Raw genomic sequence first — 25356 nt, forward strand, 5'->3', positions numbered from 1 at the left:
GAAAATGGTGAAATCATATTATCTTCTCTCTTCTAATATCACGTTTTAATTGTTGGTTAGACTTAGATGTTACAAGATAATAAATCTCAAAGGAGATTAATATAATTTTCAAAATCTAGAGGAAGATTAGTGAAATAGTTAGAAATCTCAGGGGAGGTTTCTAAAATCATCCCTAAATATAAATCGGTGTAATAGCCATCATTTTGGCCCAAGTTGAAATTACACATTGTCTTGGTATTGGGAATTTTAGGTATTACATTTTGATCATATAAGTCATGATATTGCCTTGATTTGCACTACTAGTCAATTATATTACGCATTTATACATATTATGCACTGTTGAGTAGTTTAGTCAATTGGTCCATGCATCACCTTTTTTTCTCTCTCTTTTTTTAATTGCTGTTTTCTTGATCATTAGCATTCGTTCCAGCCTCGTCTCTATTAGATGCGTGTTATGAATGGTTGAATTTTTCTTGATCATTCTCATCCCTATTAGATGCGTGTTATATATGGTTGAATTTCCATGGGCTGCGGTGCGTTTACAAAAAAAAAAAAAAGAAAAAAAAGCACTTATAGGGACATTTTAGTGCTTCTAAGATATTTGATAACTAATTTTCTGTGATTTAAGGAGCTCAATTTTTTTAAAATTTAAAAATATTTTTGTTAAAAGCACTTGTATCAGAAGTATTTCTTTATAAGTCACCACAAGTAAAACGGGTCCTAAGACTAAGCAAATGGGCTTCTTTATGCATGTCCCATATTGTAATTGCATTTAGCGAAATACTTAGAGGCTATACCAGTGGACGATGAGGTTCCATAATTCAACACTACAATTGAAACCATTTTAGATGTTATACAAGTGGATAATTAATCGGACAATTGAGCAATAAAAAATAAGCTGAATGTTCTTGATCAACAGCCTCTAATAGCACTTCCCGTTCAAAGCTAGGCTGCAAAAAATCTACTTTGATCAAGTCAATCTTCAAGCCGGAAAAAAAAAAAAAAAAAAAAACTACCTACTTGTGATGGCAACGAGGCAAACTACTCTTTATGATCAAATTTAGCATATAACTCTTCTATCATATCTTCTGTGATATAACAAATCAACTCAAATTCTGGGCAGGCGTTAGGCCCCAAGTAAACTAGTCCTATCAAAATTTGGAAGAGCGCTGATATGATTGCCACACAAATTTGTCGTCCTCCTTGAGTGATTCTGACGAATGAATGATGGTAATGCAAACGAAGACACCAAACAAAGGATGACAATTATATGGTACAGTGTAAATATTAGCACAATTAATGTAAATGTAAAAAGCATTAAAAGTAGATATTAAAATAACAAGTAAAAGCATAAAAAAAAATTTTAGCACAAGTTTTAATAAGAGAGAAATTTTGCTTTGCTTTTAATTTTACTAGTAATACTTTACGAGCTTTGCATGTGATTATATTGTCTCAAAATTTTTATTTTGTTGGTATTGAAATATTTTGACAAATGCTAATTGTTAACATCATAAAATTTATTTTTCTTTCTTTGAAAGTGATTTTTTGAAAATATCATTTCCATTGAAACCATGAATCTAATATTTGTCAAAATAGTTTTTGAGCTTTTCAGATAATATTGGTACACATAATGTCATTACATAAAATCATAATATTATGATTTGTTACAAACAAAACAATATTATTAAGCAAGGACCATACTTCTAGACATTAAAAGCTGGAGCAGCCAACAGAGCTTATAAATATCTGTAAAATAAATATTTCAACAATAGTTTCAATTTCAAAAAAGGCATTAGAGTAAATAAATTGGCTTATATTATTTCAATTTCAAATTTATTTCACTTTTTATGGTGTGCATTCATCTCTTAACTTCAATCTCTTGATAACATCATTTACCAGTCAAAGTTTAGATATGTCTTGGTTGAATTAACGTCAATGAAGGAAATTCCAATGAAATCATTTAATTTTAGCAATTGAAAAGATGAGATTTGACCAAAATACTCAATGTTTTGACATAATTTCAATAAATTATGATTACCTCTTGTACTTTTTTCTTAAAAAATTGTATCAGAATATATAATAGGTTTATTATTTATAACTCTAATGTAGGACCAGTTTTTTTATTTTCAAAAATTTGAGTGATCTAAATGTTCATGCCAAATAAAACTTAAGTTTTTGTATTCATTTTGTTCACATACTTTACTATGCCAATTTCACATGTTATATGAGTTGAATTTGTTAGTCAAAATTGTTCAAAATGAAATGTGATGCCCTATTATTTAAGAGTAAATTTTATAAACATCATCAGTATATACACTATCACGATTGGATGAATATGAGTAAATTTTGGATTTCAAATTCAAATTTTGCACATGTGGTATATATCTAATGATGATAGTGTATACACTAATAGTGTATATAAGATTAATCTGTTATTTAATTAAATAGATATGGATTCTTTGAATATGAACTTTTTCTATTCTTTTAAGTGCTATGTTTGTTAATATTGGGATGTAAATATTGCACCATAATTATTCCTAGTTTGTTGTTGATTTTATAGAGTAATTATAATTTTGTTGGCAAAAGTGACAAGTTTATCCTGTTTTATTCTTTTCTTTTATTCTTTTTTGTAGTTTTTATTTTTTTCCTTTTCTCTTAATTTGATTTGTAATTTTTATTCTTTTATTTTGACGTGTATTTTCTTGATATTAGTAATTATAAACCTATTTCAATAATATGAATATTATTGACTAACCATGAGCAGGTGAAGGGTTTTGGTTAGGAAGTTTTTCATATGTATTACCGTTTTAATACAAATATGATGGAATGTGGTCTTATATTGATAATTGCCACTATAAATGAAAACATAATAAATTAAATAATAAAATAAGGAGAGCAAAATGGGAAGTACAAAAATTAAACAATATTGTGCTTACACTCCAAAACACCAAGACTCACTACAAGAAAATTAGTCATCAGTGACAACTTTTCTCTGTGACGAAAAAAAGTTGTCACAAAAATGGATCTTTTATTGACGACTTTCTAACTCGTCACAAACCTCTAATGGGAGCCAACTCATTTGTGACGACTCAGAAAAGTCGTCACTAGTAAATTCCCGCCAAGATTTAGCAAGAGCGCGGGAGTGTTTAGAACACACAATAGTGACAACATTAAGAACGTCATCACTATTGCTTGGCCTATTTACGGACGACTTTTTGTTGTCGTCACTGATCACTAAAAAAAAGAGTTATTAGTGACAACATTTTTTAGTGATGACAATAAGTTGTCGCAAAAGGGGATTCTTTAGTCGCGACACCTAAAGTTGTCACAATTGCATCAAAGCAACTAAATGTTTAGTGACGACCCGTTATTTTCGTCACAAACTGCACTACAAGAAATATGGTCATTAGTGACAACATTTTTTAGTGACGACAAAAGTCGTCAGAAAACGTGGTTGTTTAGTGATGACAAGGAAAGTTATCATAATTGCTCAAAGCAACTAGGTCTTCAGTGACGAGCTTGAAAAATGTTGTCACTAAAATGATCTATATAGTGACAACTTCTAATATCGTCACTGTCACTCTACCGATTCGGATTTAGTGACAAGAATTAATCGTCACTGTTTAAAGTACTTATTTCTAAGTCACTTTCATTAATTCTACTGTGCCACCCTAACTTTTGCGATTTAGCCCCAAATATTGTAAAAAATTCCATTAATTCCATTATGATACCTTAACTTTTACAATTTAGCCCCATATGTAGTACACCGATTTCTTTAATTCTATTATTACTCCCTAACTTTTGTAATTTGGCCCCATATGTAATTCACCAATTTCATTAATTCTACTATGGCACTCTAACTTTTGCAATTTAACCCCCATATGTAATACACCAATTTTATTATTTCTATTATGGCACCCTAGCTTTTACAATTTAGCCCCTATTTTTTTATTAGGAAATTGCGAATGGTATCTTGATAAACTATGCATAAATATTTTATAATTTTCTCAAACTTAAGTAATAATTTGTTATAAACTCTAAAGATATATCTTTCATTACAATAGTTATAAGGCAGGCAGGTCTTTTTATCAATGGAATAAGAAATTTATGCCAGATTTATCCTTTGTACTACATGCCAAGTAGTATTAGCAAAGGAATAACAAAGTACTACAAAGTAATTAACAAAATAGCCTTTAGGGAGTGTAGTTTACGGGCAAATGAGCATTATCTATTCAAAGTACCAACTTTTTATGGGCATTTTACTCTCAAACATATAATTTATGATAAATTTATAAATGTTTGTAAGTAAAATTCAAAAAGTGTTACACTGATTTCTTACAAAACGAAAACTGGCAGGTTATCTTTTCAACATAAATTAAATTTTTTTAAAAAAAGAAATGGCTCATAAAGTACCAACTCTTGTGGGTTTCCTCCATTACATGAACAAATATTCTGCTCTTTATGGGCATTTCACTCTGAATCATTTAATTTATGTTAAATACATAAATGTTTGTAAGTAAAATTCAAAAAGTGTTGCACTAATATTTTTATGAAAGGGAAACTGGTAGGTTATGTATTTAACATAAATTAAATATGTGAAAGCAAAAAAAAAAAAGGAAATTACCCATAAATCTATATCTTGCAAATCTATTACAAGAAATTTGGTCATCAGTGACAACCAATTGTTATTCCGTTTTTGCTCTCTAATGATTTTTTAACTATTAGGAACTCAAATTTTGTCATGTAAATTAATATTACTGCAATAATTTGAAGTGAAATTAACCATTTGAAACAAATCATCTCTCCTTATTATAAAATAAAAAAAATTCTGGAGTTTTGGGCAAAAATAATGAAAAGAAAGATAAGTAAGTTGTAATTTAGTTCACAATTTTGAGAAAGTGATATCAATATTAATATGGGATCAACTGTTTGATGTCATAAAAAAATTACCTATTATGAATATTTTTACAAAAATATTTAAAAGTTGCAAGTAATAATATATTAGTAAAATATTAATTCAAAACTAAAAAACTTGGGTTGAAATTTTGGTACGAGTAGGGGGGGAAATGTAAGGAATTGAAATTTCATTCAAAGTCAATAGTTTGAGGAGAAGCGCGGAATTGACTTGAACACTTAGTGAAACCAACACCTCGCGGTCATGTTTAGTCATTCACCGAACAAAACACTACCAGCCATGAGCCAACAGCCAACAAGCAACACTTAGAACCAAAAAACACACTGCTCCTCATCTCTGCCGAGAACCAAAAAACACACTACTCATCTCTGCCGGAAACATCTCCTCCCCGAGAACCAAGAAACATCTCCTCGCCATCTGCTAATCGATCTTGGCTCGGAAATGATGAAATAGAAGACCACATTTAGCAGCAACTCTCTACAAAAAAAGGTATGCTGATTCTCTTTTGCCTCCCTAATTTTCCCCCAAATGGTTTGTCCTAATTAATTTTTTTGCCAAAAATTTCAGTCCAGTTTTTTGGGTTTCATTTGATTTATGGATGGCGGCATCTCCTCCTTTTGGAATATGCTTACTTGTAGGTTTTACCCTTATTAATTTTTGGTCAACATTTTCTTGTACAAGATAAAAGGCTTTAGTGGGATTGGATTGTGGGTATGTATGGGTTCGTAATAGGCCGCGGAAGGCAAATGCAATCTTGTATTTTCATTACCTAAATTCTGACCCTGAGGGACTTTTTAAGATCTTTGTTTTTTTGGCCCCATTAAGAATTTCAGTTTGAAGAATTTGTTGAATGTATGGAACTTAGCATTACTACTGCTACTGTATTTGCTCAAAAGATGAAACTTGATTTTACCTATAAAATTTGTTAACGAATGCTGTAATTAATGAGCTTTTGCTTGGATGTAAACAATCTGACTGATGTTGAAAAGTAGAGTGCCCGCACATCATGTTGGTAGTGCTTTTTCATTTTTATTCCTTCTTCGCTTTTTAGTTTTGTTTCATTGTTTTGTGTTATTCATTTAGCTTTTGGAGTTTGTATGTTTGACTTGAACACCTAATGAGTGATAAGAGCTGAAGCAGTTTGAATTTAGAGGAGTCCTTAGAGCGACAGGATTGAGTCTTAAGAGAAAAAAAAAGGGTTTATGGGGCTGGAATAACTGTTTGCTGGGGAGGGAAACCTATTTGATTCGAGTTTGTTGGTCGTAGTACCCTCTAACCAAAAAAACAAAAAAATCCAGTGTTGATTCGCTGCCAGAGTGATTAAGCAAATTAAGACAGCATCTGACAGGCTAAGCTGGACTAAGTTCGATGCTTATCCATCCATTAACCAGGTTTTGTTACTTAGTTGGACAGATTCTGATAAACTTAGCTAAAAAGTGGGAATGAGTGAAAGTTGAACACTGTAGGGGCACATAATCCTTGTTTGCTTGTGGCACAGAATATTGCTAATTAATATACATACAAAAGAACATCAATGGCGGCACATTATCAGAAACTAGTCATATATCTATATGTATTTTTTTTTAAACCTGTAACTGTAGGGTTCTAGATAGCAGTGCAATCACCGCGCCAACACAAATATTTAATGTCCAAAACTGTAACTAAACAAGACAAATAAAACATTAAACCCAACTCAAAAATTGCAACATCTTAATACTAGTTTTGCAAGTAAAATGTTACCCTCCCAAAGACGCTAATAGTAGAAAAATTAGGCAGTAGTAGCCGCCTGGGCAGCAATCCTTTTCCTTTGTTCCTTTATAACTGTCAACTTGATACCTTTGCCCTTTGGAAGAGACACCCAGGGCTTTGCACCTTTTCCAATGATGAAGACATTACCAAGACAAGTAGCAAACTCGTGACCTGTGGCATCTTGGACATGGATGGTCTCAAAGCTTCCCTTATGTTTCTCTCTATTCTTGATTACTCCAACCCAACCTCTGTTCCTTCCCCCAGTCACCATGACAACATTCCCAACATCAAACTTGATGAATTCAGTAATCTTGTTGTTCTCCAGGTCAAGTTTGATGGTGTCATTGGCCTTGATGAGTGGGTCTGGGTAACGAATGGTACGACCATCATAGGTATTCAGGTATGGAATGCCCTTCTGTCCAAACTGTACTGATCGAACCTTACACAGCTTAAACTTTGCCTCCTCATCCCTGAAACTTCTGGTTTGATTAGCTGGCCCTGGCTATGTTGCTAACTAAGCTGATATGGTGATCATTGTCTGTGTGGCCCGGGATACAGTAGTGCTTGCCAAGAAAATCTCACAAGACTCCGGAATTGATTTCAGTCAAGGTTACCATCTTAAATTTGCTTTTGGTTAAAGTTGACCAAAAGCATTGCACACAGTCTTATTCAGCTTGTAGGACGAGTTTGTGTCTTGCATTGCACACAGTCTTATTTTAATTCCTATCTGCCTTAATTTTTATTATTGTTGTATGGGAAGATTAATTTCCTATATTTATTATATGTGTTGTTGTAATATCATGGTTGCATATTTTTTTGTGTTAGGATCAACGGTGCTTTTGAAAAAACATGGATAGGAGTTGGATGACAATTAAAAATTACTTGCATCCTAGATATTTGGCAGGAGTGAAAGAATTCGTTGAGTTTGCTTATTTAGGCAAGGATCCCACATATAAGCTCCCTTGTCCATGTAAAGGGTGCAACAACTTTGAGGATCAAACTATGGAGGTCATGAAAAGTCATTTGTGTGGGGGAATTGTTGAGAGCTATACTAGGTGGGTATATCATGGTGAAAGGTTTGAGGATTCTGATGAGGATGAAGATGATAACATAGTTTTAGATGAAGAAAATAGTGAGTCAGATGATATTCAAGAAATGTTAAATGACGTTGGTACTGCAAACTTTGGTGAGAATTGGAGAAATTCGGGGGACCATAATAGGGATATACCAAATAAGCAAGAGGGGGAAGCAAGTAAGTTTCTTAGATTATTATCTGAAGCTAAAAAAAGTCTCTACCCGGGTTGTGATAAGTACTCAAAACTTTCCTTTGTTGTCCATATCCTTCATTTGAAAACTATGAATCGGTGGACTTGCAAATCCATCGATATGCTGCTGAAATTCCTCATTCAAGTCTTTCCCATGGCATCAATTCCTAGCTCATACTATGATGCAAAAAATTTAATTCGTGAGCTAGGACTCAAGTGTGAAAAAATACATGCATGTGAAAATGATTGTGCACTTTATTGGAAAGAAAATAAAAGCCTCAATCACTGCCCAAATGAAAAATGTAAAGCGTCTCGTTATAAATCCCCGGGTTCTAAAATTCCTAGAAAAGTGCTTCGCTATTTCCCCTTAAAATCAAGGTTGCAAAGACTATTCATAAACAAGGAGATAGCTCAAGATATGAGGTGGCATAAAGAGAGACGCGTTCCCAAGAAAAACACAATGACACACCCTGCTGACTCAATAGCTTGGAAGGAGTTTGATAACACTCACCCATCTTTTGCCAAAGATCCTCGTAGTGTTAGGTTGGGGCTTTCAACTGATGGAAACATGAATAATGCATATAGTATATGGCATGTAATCCTTGTTCCTTACAATCTACCACCTTGGAAATGCTTAAAGGACCCTTTTTTCCTGTTATCAATGATTATTCCAGGTCCTAAATGCATAGGAAATGATATGGATATATTTTTTAGGCCTCTAATTGATGAGTTCAAAGAGTTTTTTGACACTGGCTTTGAGACTTATGATGCAGCTGTGGGAGAAAAATATATGTTACGGGCTGCTCTATTGTGGACTATAAGTGATTTTCCAACATATGCCTATTTGTCAGGATGGAGTACGAAAGGATATAAGGCCTGTCCTGTTTGTTTAGATGATACAACTAGTGTATATCTGAGAAATGGATTAAAATGTTGCTATATGGGGCACCGGCGATTTTTGCCAGCGGACCATAAATGGCGTAGAGAAAGAAAGTCATTTGATGGCAAGAGTGATCTTAGACAACCTGTTAGAACTTTATCTGGTGAAGAAATCTTGCAACAACTTCAAGAGTTTGATCAAATGGTGTTTGGTAAGGCACCTGAATTGCTTAAAGAGAAGAAAAGAAAAAGCATGCAAAATCAGTCAAATTGGTTGAAGAAAAGCATTTTTTTTGAGCTGCCATATTGGAGCACTAACAAAATTAGACACAACTTGGACATTATGCATATCGTGAAGAATGTGTGTGAAATTTTGTTGAGTACAGTGATGGGTACGGGACACAAAAATAGGGACACTTGGCAAGCTAGAGAGGATTTGAAGGAAATGAGATTGAGGGATGAATTGCATCTTCAAACTCGAAGGGATTCAAAGGTGATGCCCGCTGCATGCTACACTCTTTCCCGTAGCGAAAAACAAAAACTATGCCACTTTTTGAGCTCACTCAAGTTCCCCGATGGATTTGCCTCAAACATATCTCATTGTGTTAAGCCAAAAGAGTGCCAAATTTCAGGGATGAAGAGTCATGATTATCATGTATTCTTGCAACGTCTACTTCCATTAGCAATTAGAGGCATGCTGCCAAAGGATGTTTCCCAAACTTTGGTAGAACTAAGCAATTTTTTTAGGAAAATTTGTTCCAGGACTCTTTACGTAGATGAGTTAGATGCACAGGAGAAAAACATTGTTGTAATACTCTGCAAACTTGAAAAAAATTTCCCTCCAAATTTCTTCGATGTAATGGTCCATTTACCTGCTGAAGCAAAACTTGCTGGCCCAGCACAATACCGGTGGATGTTCCCATTCGAGAGGTAGTGTAAAGGCTATTTTAAGACTGAATCTTATGTTGCTTCATAGGGTCTTACTGCTATGACATCTTATGGCTGCATTTTTGTGACACAGAAAAATGGGTCAATACAAAGGTTATGTGCACAACAGAGCTCGACCAGAAGGATGCATTATTGAGCGTTACTTGGATGATGAATGTCTGACATTCATTTCTAGGTACTTGCACAATGTTCCTACAATATTTAATGAACCAGAAAGAAACACGGAACGCTTTGAGGCTGCTGGAAATTTGTCTATTTTTTCTGGAGTGGCTCGGCCTTTTGGGGCAGCAACATTTTGTTGCTTAAGTGAATCAGAGTTGATGAAAATACATTTATTCATCTTGAAAAATTGTGAAGAAATTGATGATTACATAAGGTAATAAATTTATTACCTTATACATATGAGAAGTGTTATATGTTTAGTCAATTATAGCACTAACCGTAGCACATAGATAACTAATAATACTATTGTATAGGATGCACAAAGAATTGCTTTAGCAGCAAAATGTGTCGAATGTAGAGCAGATGCACGATTTAGAGTTTCCAAAGTGGTTTGAAGAGCGTGTAAGTATGGAACAAACTACTAGGAAACTTGTGGTATTTATATAGTTGTTATTCTGTTCAGTCATTCTAATTTCTTATTTGGGTTGTATAGGTCACTTACATGCATACACAAGGCAGATGCTGTGATGAATTGTTGTCTTTGGCCAAAGGACTGGATTTTAGAGTGATCAAATATCCTGGTTGTAATGTCAATGGATTTAGATTTCATACCAAAACACGTGAGGTAGACAGAAAAACCCAGAATAGTGGCATTATGGTGAAGGGTGAGCATGCTGATGTAGAAATAAACTTCTATGTTGCTATTACAGATATCTTAGAGGTTGAATACTCCTTCAGTCAAAGCCGAGTAGTTCTGTTCAAGTGTGATTGGTGGGACTTAAAAAATGGCTCATGTCTTAAAATAGACAAACAGAGTAATCTAAGCAGCATCAATTTGTCAAAAAAAATGGTATATAGACCAGCCATTTGTATTCGCTTCCCAAGCTGAACAGGTCTTTTACGTAAAGGATATGAGGCTTGGAGGTGATTGGCATGTTGTCGAGTCAGTCTGTCCTCGTTCATCATATGCTGTAGTTGAAAAGGATGAAGATAAATCATGTGAAGAGGAAGAGGCTTATCAAGAAGATTATCTTGAAGACCTAATTGGGGTTCAAGAGAATGTCGATTTGTCTAACTTGAGAAGAGGCGATATGCTAGCTGATGAAGCTATAGAAACTGGCATCCTAAATTCTGATTCTTCGGCTAAACGTGCCAGGAAAATGGATGATTTTTTTGTTGATGATGATGAGATTCAGCAATTGAGCTCGAGTGAAGATGAAAGTGAAAAATTTGTGGAAAGTGATGACTATGAGTCTGACTAAACGATGTTGTAAATAACATTTTCAGTTTCTATTTGTAGTTACCATGTAACTTTTGATTCATATCAAGTGTATTTCTTATCTTGAATTATTTTTAGTCACTCTTAACTTCTAATTTGCAATATCTATTGTAAAATACAAGGCATATTAATTAAGTTCCTCCTTTGATTGCTGGTAATTGTACCATGCCATGGCTTTCTAGACATAGTCTAAATGCATCGCTGACTGATATTTTTTTCTTCGATGTAGTTACATGGCTGGACCAGGGAAGAAAGGAAAATGTCCTATGCGACCAACTCGAGGTGCTGAAATGCCTAATGCAGCAGAAGCTAGAGAAAAAATAGGTGAACAAGTAAGGAAAATTGACTCAACTATGTACTTGTACCTTCACTTCTTTATACCATTGGTTCTAACCAATTAAGCATCTGCTCTGCTGTGTATTTCTTACTTCACTGTAGCAAGTTGGTGTCCCAAAAGGTAGTCTGGCTAGCAATGCCAATAATGGTGCTGAATTCAGCCTATCTAGAAAGTCAGTTCAAATTCGCCTATTTGATGAGACTGAGGTTAGTTCTTACTTTTGGTAGTTGGCAATATTCGAAAAATCACTTTCTAATGTGTAGTTGGCTGGATTTTAGGGTCCTACTACCTCAAATGGTCGCAAAACTGCTACAAGATCATCGAGACATGAGTTGACAACTCCCACATCTGTTCAACAACAAGATACTACTCCATCTTCAGTACAAGTCGGATCTAACCAGTCCATTGGTTGTGGAAGTGACCAGAATAATGAGAGCGAGGATGTTCAATAGAATGATACCGGTATATAAGATTTGCTTGTAATTTATATTACACAGCTACTTTCATGTCAGATTTTTCCACTCACATCTATTTAACTGTGTACTATGTTTTGGTAGATGGCATCAATGTAACTAGGAAAAGAGGATATACTCGCAATATTGCACTGTCCAAGGAAAAGAAGGCCGGCAAAAAGGTAAAAGTCCAGGTCTCTGAAGTTAGTGGAAGAGTAATTGGAGAAGGGGCACAACAATATATCTCAGAGGCAAGTTGTGTCATTCGCAAATATGGCAAATGGAAAGCAGAAAAATCGTCCAAACTCCAAGAATCTGATAGAGAAGGAATGCTAAAACTTGTTAATGTAAGTGAAATTGGTTTGAAGGCTTGTTTTTCTTCTTGACTTGGGTACAAATAGTTCTGCAACAGGTCATTTATGCACTTTTTCTGACATTTACAGAATTTTTCACTCATATTTTAGAATAGTTTTGCTTATGATGAAGGAGAACATGTTAAGCCAGCACTTCTTAAGCAGTTAAATACACAGTACAGAAGTCGACGATACAATTTTCACATGATTTTCAAGAAATTTAGTACAAAAGAGGAAGCACTTGCAAATCGTCCACAATATGTTCAAGAATCTGATTGGATTTACCTTTGTGACTATTTCTGTAGTCCAAATTTTATGGTATAGAGTCCGATTTTTGATTATTTACTTTTGAGCTTCTCCATGTTTTTTTCATGTGAAATTTTGATCACGGCTGAACTTGATAAGTACAGAAGATAAGTGAGAGGAACAAGATCAATAGATCAAAGCAAAAAACTGCTCATACAGCTGGAACAAAATCCTTTCTTCGTCATAAAGCTGACCGGGTAATTGATTATCTTGAAGACATGTCCTTTGGATTGCTTGGACAGGTTATTTAACTTTTTAATGTAACAAGAAGCACAAGAGGGGAGGGAAGTTGGACCAATAGAACTTTATGACATCACCCACTACAGCAGGAAGAAGAATGCAATGGTTGACAAAACATCTGCTATGAACTTAGTAAGAAAAATGGAATTGGTACTCTAATATTGTTGTACATGTCTTATCAACGTCTAACTTCAGAATTTACCTTTGTGACAGAGCATGATGAAGGAGAAAAAGTTGGAATCTGAATCCAGTGGTGCAAATAGGACTGAAGAAGACATTTCCATTGAAGTAACTGGACGTGTAACCGGATATGTACATGGCCGTGGTCCCTCCAAAGCTGGAATAATTGCCCAAAAGCTCGCAGAGATAGATGATTTCAAGAAAAGAGCAGAACAAGCGGAGAAGCGCTCAGCTGAGTTGGAAATAACAGTCCAATCTCAACAACAACTTATGGAGAAGCTTGTGAACCAGCAAAGTGAAATGCACAACCAACAAAGTGAAATGCAAGATCTCCTTAAATCTTTGAAAGCACAGCTGCAAGCCAACAAGCAAGTCGATGAAGGCACATCTGAACGTACTGCTTGGTAAGCAATTCTAAACTTATGAAGACATTTCGTTGCTTTATTGTGTTAATTTATTGTGTTAATATCAATATTATCTCTGCTATGAAGACATTTCGTTGCTTTTTTCATTTTCACTGGATCTACTGGAATTTGTTTAATCTGCTGTTACACCAAGCCTGTGGTAGCATATTTCTGCATCTATTTGCACTTAATGCGGGCGAATTGTAACTTTATTTCACATGTTTGTTTTCATTTTTATTTTTGCTGGAGTTGTCCGAATTGCAACTTTGTGTTTTTCGCCCCCTCGCATGGCAAGAGTTTGAGTAGAACATTCATAAATCATAATTCTCTGTCAATTCTGCAGCCGCATATGTAGCTTGACACGTTTGCATGACTTACTGATGATTTAAAGCTACTGCTTGGACAAATCTAGAAGAACTTTAAACTTATGGAACAATAACGTTGGTATTGATTAATGAATATGATACGGTGTTTAATCCCGAAATTAAATACATTAACTGCAGGCATATTCTCTATTCTGATGTAAATTACTTCCTCGACATCTAAAGAAGCTTAAACTGATATACTGATGTCTTTATTTGCACTGATTCCTGCTTTGCGGCCCAAATGAAGGAGAGGAAGTTTACTAAAACTTTTGAACCAAATTCCCAGAACCACACACGCACATAATATTTAATAACTCGTTAGTGTTTTTATGCACTGCTTATTCTTAACTGATCTTAAAAAGCATTTTCTCTTTGTGACCATGAACTTTCTTTTTGTACTGTTAGTCATTTATTTTGTATTTTGTATCCTGTATCCTGTATATTCAGATTTCAAGGTCTTCTATGCACCATTTAAATTTTTCTATCATCTACTAATAACTTTACTACTTTATTGCAGATATACTGCTCATTTTGGAGGTTTCGAAGAAAATTAGCATTACGGCTTACATGTCGACTCAAAAACTGTGGTTATAGTGCTGTCTTAAGTTTAGAAAATGTTTCGGTAGCACAGAAAATGTTTTGGGACTTGGAATATGTTTTTTAGTGCAGCTTTGACTTATGAGTAGTATTTGTTCTACTGAAACTTATGAAAATATTTGTACTATGATGTTGCACTTATTTATGATATTTGAATATTTAATATGTTATTCTGGCATTTTCTATTGTAACGGGTGCCTACGTTTGTTATTTATTAAACATTACCGATGTTTTCATTTTTTAGATATTATTGTAGTAGGAAAATCATGTGTAAGGTGCTGTAAATGAGTAGTATTTTTTCAGGCAGAATAGTCTTTATTGACAATTGTTATTGTCACTCAATCAAAACTGTCCATTGATAAGGGGCTGTAGTCACAGTTGATAAGGGGTTTATTGACAACAAAGTTGTCACTAATTCCCATATACCCTCACTACCGTTCCTTCATGCACCATTGACAAGAAAAGATGTTGTCACTAGATTTATAGCTTTTACTGATAATATAGGTTGTCATAAAAAAGTTTTATTCACTGACGACTTTAGGGTCGTCACTGTCTACTTTCTGCTTTTACTGACGACCTGTATTGTCATAAAAAACTCTCTATTCACTGACGACTTTAAAGTTGTCACTGTTTACTTTTACCGACGGAGATTCAGTGACGACCCTGCGACAACCGAAATGTTGTCAATAATGGTCATCAGTGATGACTTTTTGATATTTTGTGGCGAAAGGTAGTTGTCACTGATGACCAAAATTCTTGTAGTGACTCACCATACTTTTATAATAGCAACCATAATGATAATAATTGTTCTAGCATCTATATTTGTTGTACTAATACATACAATGCAGTGTTTTTTTTTTTTTTTGAAGGAATACATTGTAGTGTACAATCGCCATTGATAGTTATAGAGCCCCTTAATCTTTGAGAAAGAAGGATGTGAGATAGGAGAGACCGAACACAATGATGGCAGTGCATTTTTGTCAAAAAAAAAAAAAAGGAAAAAAGGGTGAGTGGAGCACAAGAGGATAATCTTCGAGTGCATTTCCCATCATAAATCAATTTTCAAGTACACCCAGCCAATTTCATAGAATCCTTCACGTAGTCTACGAAATGATTCAGGAACTGCAAATAAACTTCTTTGAAGTAACGCCGTAAAAAAAAAAAAAAAACTTTTTTGAAGTAACCATTTTCCCATCAAATGACGGCCCAATTTGGTAAATAAGTTTTTGGCAAAATTTTTTTCCTACAAATTTTTTAATAATTTTAAGTATAGTAATTCAAAAAATTCCTCTTTATTTTCTTCTTCTTTTTCCCCCCACCTCAACTAACCACCACCCCCACCGTTGGCTGGCGCCTCCTTTTTTCTTTTCTTTTCTTACACAATCTCTCTCCTCCCCTCCCCCCAACCCTCCCTTCCGCCTTGCATGATCTGATCTTGCAACTAGATTACACAAGGGAAAGGATGAGGAAGGAAAGGAAGGAAGGAGGGAAGGAGAGAGAGAGAGAAGACAAAAAATAGTACTATTAGCGGCCGACAATGGGGAGGGAGGGCTGAGGAAGAGCAATGGGGTGGGAAAAAAGAGGATGGGGAAGAAAAGAAAAAATAAAAAATAAAAAGAAAAATAAAAAGAGAAAAACAAAGGAGAATTTTATACACCTCAAAAGTTTTTTCACAATTTTTATAGTAAATTATAGTAAAATTTTATATAAGCCCCCGACAAATTCATTTGCCGCTGACTTTTCCAACATCTACAGGTTGGCTGTTGACAGGGTCAAGAAATCAATGTTTTTGTTGACGGCATTTCAGTAATTGACTATGTTTTCAGAACCGGACCGGATAGTGACTCGGCCGAGGTCAGGGGTCAGGGGTCAATGGGTTCGACCGGGGGTCGATAAGGGTCGAACCGGATGACGTCATAAATAAAAATTATTTAAAAATTAAAATATTATATATATAATATTTAATAATAAATTGATATTAATAAAGGTATATTCATATATATTTGATGTTTCAAATATATTTAACAAGAAAATACAAAGAAATTAGAACAATCAAGTAGCAATTTATATTATTTAATAAATATTAACAAGTTTAGAATTAAAATTATGAATTGAATTGAAAAATAACATCAAATTTTAGGACAATACTTATAAAGTATCAAATATTTGAGGTATATCAATAAGTTTTAACAATTTAGGGGGTCAAAACATAATATTAAAAAGTTTGAATTTTTTTTAAAAAAAATTAATGTTGAACCGGAAAAATCGGTTTTTCCCGGTCAAACCCGATTTTTGACCGGCTTTGACCGGGTTTTAAAATTTCAGTTTTTTAATATGACTCGGACCGGCTACCTGGCCGGTTCCCGGTTCGACCGGCCGGTCCGGTCCGAGTTTCAAAACAGAGGTAATTGATCGTAGATTAGACAAGACTTCCGGGGACTGAATAAGCACAAGAAACAAGAGTCTCCAAGCTCAAAGACAAAGGGTGTCGGCAATCCCTTTCCTTTTCTGCGTAATAAACGCACCGTAATAGTTGTGAGTGCTACAAAATTGTGACAGATGATCCATCATTACCCGGCTATTGCTCACGATTAGCAAAAGGAAAACGAATGGTAGCGTGAGAGCAATACAGCAAGGAGCTCTAGAAAGTAGTCAATATTTCTAGATATCGTTTAATCTGAAAAAAAAAAGATCTTGCCAATAAGTTTCCCTAATATTTCTGTTTCACCCGAAACTATTTCTACAAATCCAGACACACCTGTCTAGGCTAAAGACCTTAAATTCCATCATCTCACATTCTTGAACTATGGGCTAACTTGGTCTAGGAACCAAGCCAGCTGATTTAGACAAAGAAGAGCTCATTGCATTAAATTACTTCCGCATGCAACGACTAGTGAGAAACCAAAGAGCAAAGTAACTTCTGTCTGCTTAGTCTTCCTTTCTCCTAAACCACAGATAGGGATTTTAGTCTACACAGGTTAGTTCAATTAGTAAGCACGAACCATTTTTTCACAAAAGATCGTGTGTTTGAATTTCGTTGCCAATATGAATCTCTGTTGATAAACAATGTGTAAGAGCCTCTATAATTGACTTATGGTTTCCAAAACATGGTGACTTATAGTGATTATTGGAGTCCAATCCATTCAAACTTTTTTCTACCAAACAAACAAATAGGGACTATAAGAAAGTCTTCGGTGACTACGCATTGCCCCACTTATTAGTGGCAATGGCTGAAAAGGATAGCGATGACGGATGACGAATTTGATATTACCTCACTCACGGAGCGTTTAATGATCTGTTTTTCGAGGAGAGTTGGCTAATTATCCAAGGACCAATGACGAATGTGATATTTCTTGAAAATTGCATCATTGCAGCACTATAAAGTCCTACTCACTCAATACGGAAATTCAGTATATATGCAGCTCCACTTATAGCGTGTGTTAGCCTTCCCTAATATTTCTTGATTCACCCGAAACCATTTAATAAAAAAAAATAAAATAAAAAGCTTGCCTATAAGTTCTCTAATATTTCTGGGATAATTTTTTATACATTGTTAGTGCATAATTTTTTTTTACACTAATCGATTTAGAATTATATCACATAATATGAATTCAAATTTGAATTTCAAATCATAGACATGTGGCATATATTGAAAATCACTAATATAAAAAAATCATTACATTTTCAGTCGATAAAAAGTTGATCCATATTTCTGACACTAGGATCCTTCACAGTATACCTCATCTCAAATTCCCTCAATACACTCCTAAACCCAGATTACTTTATCAATTATCAATTATTCCATTCAAACTTCTCTGTCTCTCTCTCTCTCTCTCTCAACCTCTAACAAACTAAACAGAGAAATTAAGATTTAGTGAGCTTTCTTTCATTATAACGTAACTGCATAACAACTTCAATTCAATTTGTTTATTTTTTTAAAATATTATATGTCTCTTTTACTATAAGAATAATTCTTACAATTTCTTTGATAAAATAATCTACTGTCACGAAGCTACTTTGTGTTGCTAAATCACAAAATAGTTCTGTAATTTAATATGAAAGGACAACAATTGGAAAAAAAAATATTTATCTACTCCAGATTGACAGCTTTAATTATTTGAACCTATAAATTGAAGGAATTTTTGCCACTATGAAGGCTCTTCAGAAACCAACGTTTACTATTACAATTATTTTGAATTTCTGAGTTGCCACTGATAAATCTTTTTTTTCAATGTCAACATTCCATATTAAATGATAGCATGATTTGTTTACTATCGATATTATCACTATCATCAATAGAAAAATCATTAGACTTGTGTCTAAGAACTCTATTTTCCCGTTCAAAAGTTCTTTTTTTTAATGGTACATTTTACTTTACTAAAAAAATTTAGTATGAAATATTATAGTTCTCTTTTTAAGACGGATGGTTAGTGAAAAACTTTTGAAACAATGAAGCACTCCCTTATTTTACAATTATAATTAAAATTACTAGGTTGGTTAGTGCAAAAATATTTCTTCAATGTAATACCTTTATTTTAATTTTTTTTAGCAAGGGAAGGGTAAGATCTAATAAAACGGGGAGGAGGAAGGGAGATTTAAATCTAGAATCTCTAAGTTTTGGACCCTTAATTTTAGCCATTAGACTAAGGCCTCCTCGGCCAATGTAGTATGTTTTCACTATTTAATTTTGTTATTTAGTTGTATAAACCAATTTCTCGATGCTGCATTTTTTTTAGGAAAAATGTGAGTAATAATTATGTTTATATTATTTCTTTTAACGTTTTTGGCTTGTGAAAAGTGAAACTAGAATCATTGAGAGATTTCCTAATTTTAGAGGTACATTTTCTCTAAGTTGGCCAATGAGAATTAATTTCCTAGTATTGTACATTTTATATTAAACGATAGCATTGAATTTTGTTGTTTCTTATGACGGTACAGTTTCTTTTTCCAAGATTAATTGATACAAAGTAATTTAATATATCCTTTATAAAAGGTTTGTTGGCCAAAAAATTTTACAGCTAAAGAACAATTAAGTAAATCTATTAAGTCAGCTAAATAGACAAGAAAGTCTTCCGTGACTACGTACTTCTCCTTATTACTGGCAATGGCCGAAAAGGATAGGGCATGCCCCTAAAAAGTTTGGCAATCAACCACTTCGCTCATGGGCAGCAAGCTAATTATCCAAGGACCAATGAAGAATCCTACTCACTCAACACGGAAATTTAGTATCAGTTGCAGCTCCACTTTAGCGTATCCTAGCTTTCTACAATAGCTGAAATACAAAATCAAGCTGCACAGTTCTTTGCTCCATTTAGGGGCTCAGACAGATTACTTACAGTTAACTAAAAAATGAAATTAGAAAGCAGAAGCTTCAATCAGTCCTTTTTCAAGATAGCTTCGATGGCTATTTCCACTCTCATTTGGACGTTCAGCTTCCATTTTTTAGCAACGATTGCCAGTGATTTGCCACCAATGAGCAGCTTAGAAACGTATATTGTTCATGTTGAGGCACCTGATACTGAAATAGTTACAGAGTCATCAGAAGACTTGGAAAGCCGGTATTCTTCTTTTCTACCAACAACCACAGCAAGCTCAAATGATGAGGGCTTGCCGTCCCGGCTTGTTTATTCCTATTACGATGTGTTCGCAGGATTTGCTGCGAGATTATCTGAGGGAGAGGTGAAACAAATGGAGAAGAAGAAAGGCTTCATATCTGCACGGCCCCAACAAAAAGTATCTCTGCACACGACTCATTCTCCTGCTTTTCTTGGGTTACAACAGAATATGGGATTCTGGGAAGAATCCAATTACGGCAAAGGTGTGATCATTGGAGTCATAGACACTGGAATCACTCCGGACCATCCATCATTCAGCGATTTATAAAGTATGTAGTACTGATGGAAATTGCAGTGAGGGCGACATTTTGGCCGCAATGGATGCTGCTATTACAGATGGAGTAGATGTGATTTCCCTTTCCCTTGGTAACTTGGTAGCGAATCTAACCTTTCTACGTTGATAATATTGCTATTGGTGCATACCGTGCAATGGAGAAAGCATCTTCGTTAGTTGCTCTGCTGGAAATAAAGGCCCTTCAAGTAATGGTTCCAAGACTCGGCCGAGACAGAGACGACTCGGCCAAGTCGTCACCATCTCAGCATTCGCCGATACGATACCGTAATGAAACGATACCGAGATACTCAACTCGTCGAGACGTCATCGTGAAAGGTTGAAACGGCTGAGTCACACCGAATTACTACGAGTCATCTCGAATCAATTCGAATTTTTATTATTTTTACTAATTTTTTAATTATTTTTGTTTATCATATTTTTTACCATTTTTAGAATATTAAATATTTCAAACGCGACCGATATGTCGAGATCGATGTGGAATGGTCCAGGCTGTGACCGCAACCACAACCGCGACTTTAAACCATGCTGAGTCTTTGGCTAACGAGGCCCCGTGGGTTCTCACTCTTGGGGCAAGCAGCATAGACAGAAAGATAAGGGCCAGTGCTCTGCTTGGAAATCATGAGGTTTTAGAGGGAGAATCAGCTTTCCAACCTGCGGACTTCCCTTCAACCTTGTTACCTCTAGTTTATCCTGGATCTGAGGCTGCATATTGTAGTTCAGAATCATTAAACAGCGTTGATGTCAAAGGACAAGTAGTGCTATGTCAGACAGGTGAGATATCAGCAATTACCAGAGGGCGAAATGTGAAGGCTGCTGGTGATGTTGCAATGATCATCATGAACCAGGAGCATGAGGGTTATACAACATCAGCCGAAGCTCATGTTCTACCTGCAACAGATGTGAGTTATGCTGATGCAGTCAAGATAATGGCTTACACGAGCTCTACAAACTCGCCCACAGCAACAATATTCTTCAACGGAACTGCCATTGGAGATTTTCATGCTCCAGTGGTTGCTTCATTTTCTTCTAGAGGTCCAAATCAGGCAAGCCCTGGCATTCTCAAACCAGACATCATAGGTCCTGGGGTAAACATCCTTGCTGCATGGCATAAATCTGTGGATAACAACACAAATACAAAAGCTACGTTCAACATAATCTCTGGCACTTCAATGTCCTGTCCTTATCTTAGAGGTGTCGCAGTTTTGCTCAAGAGTGAACACCCTGATTGGTCTCCTGCTGCCATTAAATCTGCAATTGTGACAACGGCTAATAGCCTGAACCTTGAAACCCAGCCTATTGAGGATCAGACGCTCCAACCTGGGAATGTCTTCGCCACTGGCGCAGGCCATGTGAACCCATCGGCGGCAAACAATCCATGACTAGTCTACGACATTGAAACTAATGACTACATACCGTATTTATGCGGGCTATACAACAATGACACAGCTGTTAGGCTCATCCTGCAATATCCAGCGAGTTTGCTCAGCGGAATCAAGTATCCCCGAAGCACAACTAAATTATCCTTCTTTTTCCATCATTCTGGGATCAAATTTAGAGAGATATACAAAGACAGTGACCAATGTTGGTGAGGCTAATTCATCTTACACAGTCCAGATCGCCCCACCAGCTGGTGTAGATGTGACTGTGGAACCAAGCACACTCAACTTCTCAGGGTTGAACCAGAAAATCACGTACACAGTTACATTCGCCCGATTGGCAAATTCTGGCAGTGCTGGCTATTCTCAAGGCCTTCTTACATGGAATTCAGACAAACACTCTGTTAGGAGTCTAATTTCAGTGATTCTAAATTCTATGTAAAAGGTTGTGGCAAAACTCAGTAACCTAGGTGGATGTTGGGTTTTTGGGCTCTCAACTTATGTGGAAAAGTCCAAAAATTAATGGGTAATTATTTAGGCCCATTAAGGAGTTGCATTACCTATTTATAGGTCAAATTAGGTTTATTCTAGAAGGAGAAAAGTGGGAAAAACTCAGAAAAATTCTGGAGAAAAATTTCAGCAAGTTCTGGTTTGAGCAGTTGCGGTAAATCGCCCGATTGACATAGAAAACGATGTTTGATCGGCCTGAAATTTTAACTGAAGGTAGAGGGCATCCAGTTCAACGTTCTGGACGGTGAAGATTGGATTTCAACGGTTCAACCTTTAGTTATAAATTTTGGACTGCTGCTGTTTCTAGTGAAATTTTTCACAGCTTTTGCTCTTTATTTGGGATTTGGTGACTTTGTTGATTATTTAAGGCCATATCTCAATTGTGTATTTTCTGAGAGTTGTACTATACTTTTAATTGGTAATAGTGGAGTAAGTGTGGTCGGCTCAAGAGCCTCGTGGTTTTTCCTCTTCACATTGGAGAGGTTTTCCACGTAAAATTTTTTGTGTCTTCATGTGGTTATTTCTTTTTGTGTTTGTGGGTTAATTTATCTTTTGTTAGTTGCTGATCTTTGTCTTGCTTAATGTTTCTAATCTATTCTAACAAACTAGGGAGGTTTTCGCTGTGTGTTGTGGTTATTATAAACCCGGTACCTCCCAACTTAGTGGTATCAGAGCTTGTTCTGATTTGTTAGACTTATGGAGGTTAATACAAGCAAGATGATATTGTTGAATGGGTTGAATTATCACAAATGGAAAGGTAAAATGAAAGATCTTTTATTTGTGAAAAGTATGCACCTACCTATGTTTGCTATGGAAAAGCCGGAATCCAAATCTGATGAAGAATGGGATTTTGAGCATCAACGGGTTTGTGGTTATATTAGACAATGGGTGGAAGATAATGTTCTCAATCATATTGCCAATGAGACAAATGCCAAAATACTGTGGAATAAACTTGAGCAACTCTATGCTTCCAGGACTGGTAACAATAAATTGTTTCTACTCAAGCAGCTAATGCAGTTGAGATACAAGGCAGGCACTCCTATCTCTGACCATGTGAATGAGTTTCAAGGTTTGTTGGATCAGCTGTCTAATATTGGAGTAAAATTTGATGATGAGATTCTTGGATTGTGGTTGCTGAATACTTTGCCTAACTCGTGGGAGACATTTCGGGTCTCACATACCAATTCTACCCGTAATGGTGTGATGACCATGGAGTATGCTAAAAGTGAAATTTTGAATGAAAAGGTGAGAAGAAAAACTCAAGGTTCATCTTCATAGATCGAGATTTTGATTACCGAACAAAGGGGAGGCAGAAGAATAGAGGTAATGACAAAGGCAGGAGTAGAAGCAAATCCAAATTACGATACAAGAATATTGAATGTCATTATTGTCACAAGAAAGGCCACATCCAGAAGAATTGTTTCAAGTAGAAGAATGAGAATAATAGCAATGGTGCAAGATAGTTTGAAGATGGTAGTGTTGATTGTGTTGCCACCGCCACAGATGGAGATCTTGTTATTGTTTTTGATAACAGTGTCATTAATCTGGTTTCTTCTGATACTAGTTGGGTGGCTGACACTAGTGCTGCAGTCCATGTCACTTCCAGGAGAGATCTTTTTGCTACCTATACTGCAGGTGACTTTGGTTCACTGAGAATGGGTAATAATGATGTATCTAAGGTAGTTGGCATGGGTGATATTTGTTTGAAGACGAGCAATGGCTCTACACTACTACTCAAGGATGTTAGCCATGCTCTAGATATTCGCTTGAACCTGATTTCTATAGGGAAACTTGATGATGATCGCTTTGACAATAATTTTGGTAATGGTAAATGGAAGCTCAGTAAAGGGTCCCTAGTTATAGCTCGAGGTATGAAATTGTAGACAAACTTGTATTTGTTGCAAGCTTCAATTTCGAGTGACACTGTGAATTTGGTGGAGAAGCAAAACTCACCTGAGTTGTGGCACAAGAGGTTGAGTCACATTAGTGCAAAGGGACTTGAGACTTTGGTGAAAAAGAATGCTCTTCCAAGTGTGAAGAATGCAAATTTGGAGAAGTGTTCTCATTGTCTTGAAGGAAAACAACATCGAGTATCCTTCAAGACTAACCCTCCTCATCCAATGTGCAATTTGCTAGATTTGGTGCATTTAGATGTTTTTGGTCCTTTGAAAGTACAAACTTTTGGGGGTGCATCCTACTTTGTTACTTTTATTGATGATCATTCCAGGAAATTATGGGTTTATACCTTGAAAACAAAAGATCAAGTGTTGATAAGTTTAAAGAGTTTCAAACTTTGGTCGAAAGACAAACTGGAAGAAAGTTAAAATACATCCGGACAGATAATGGGGATAAGTGTCGAGAACTATTTGAAGATTATTGTAAGCAAAAGGGAATTAGATAGCAGAAGACGCCTCCAAAGATGCCTCAACTGAATGGTTTAGCTGAGAGAATGAACAGAACATTGATGAAGAGAGTTAGATGCCTACTTGCAGAGTCAAAACTGTCAAAATCGTTTTGGGGTGAGGCTTTGTATACTGTTACTCATATTATTAATTTGACTCCTACTATTGCTTTGCAGGGTGATGTTTGAGAAAATGTTTGGACTGGTAAAAACACCTCACACGATCATTTGAGAATTTTCGGTTGCAAAGCTTATGTTCATGTTCCAAAAGATGAGAGGTCAAAATTAGATGCAAAAAGTAGACCATGCATCTTTGTTGGCTATGGTCAAGATAAGTTTGGTTATAGACTATATGATCCAGTTGCGAAGAAACTTGTGAGAAGCCGTGATGTTGTGTTTCTTGAAAATCAAACCCTCAATGATATTGAGAAGACAAACTCTCATATCCATGATGACCTCACAGATTTTGAGCCAATTCCTATATCCCAATTACTTACAAGAGTTGATGGAGGAGCTGATATGCAGCATGATGCTATTGATAATGACCAGTATGATGGTGATACATATAATCCTATGGATGCTGATGATGATCAACTCAGTCATTCTATGGTAAATCCACAAGAAACTACACTCAGAAGGTCTACAAGAGTTAGACAACAATCTACTAGATATTCTCCAAATGAGTATGTACTCCTGACTGATGGGGGAGAGCCTGAAGACTTTAAAGA

The 25356-nt window shown here is 35.5% G+C and overlaps 1 protein-coding gene and 1 pseudogene across 1 annotated transcript; one reads left to right on the forward strand and one right to left on the reverse strand.

Moving 5' to 3' along the window:
• Positions 1 to 6683: 6683 nt before the first annotated feature.
• On the reverse strand, positions 6684 to 7364 carry LOC113729014 (small ribosomal subunit protein eS4-like). The gene is made up of 2 exons (XM_072061035.1): positions 7326 to 7364; positions 6684 to 7166 (listed from the first exon to the last, which is right to left on the reverse strand). Exons 1-2 carry the CDS (start codon positions 7362 to 7364, stop codon positions 6684 to 6686), a joined length of 522 nt encoding a protein of 173 aa, XP_071917136.1.
• A 5737-nt stretch (positions 7365 to 13101) lies between these two features.
• Positions 13102 to 22159, forward strand: LOC113704705 (subtilisin-like protease; annotated as a pseudogene).
• The last annotated feature ends 3197 nt before the right edge of the window (positions 22160 to 25356 follow it).

The sequence above is a fragment of the Coffea arabica genome, chromosome 8e (assembly GCF_036785885.1).
Source record: "Coffea arabica cultivar ET-39 chromosome 8e, Coffea Arabica ET-39 HiFi, whole genome shotgun sequence".
Lineage (NCBI taxonomy): Eukaryota > Viridiplantae > Streptophyta > Magnoliopsida > Gentianales > Rubiaceae > Coffea > Coffea arabica.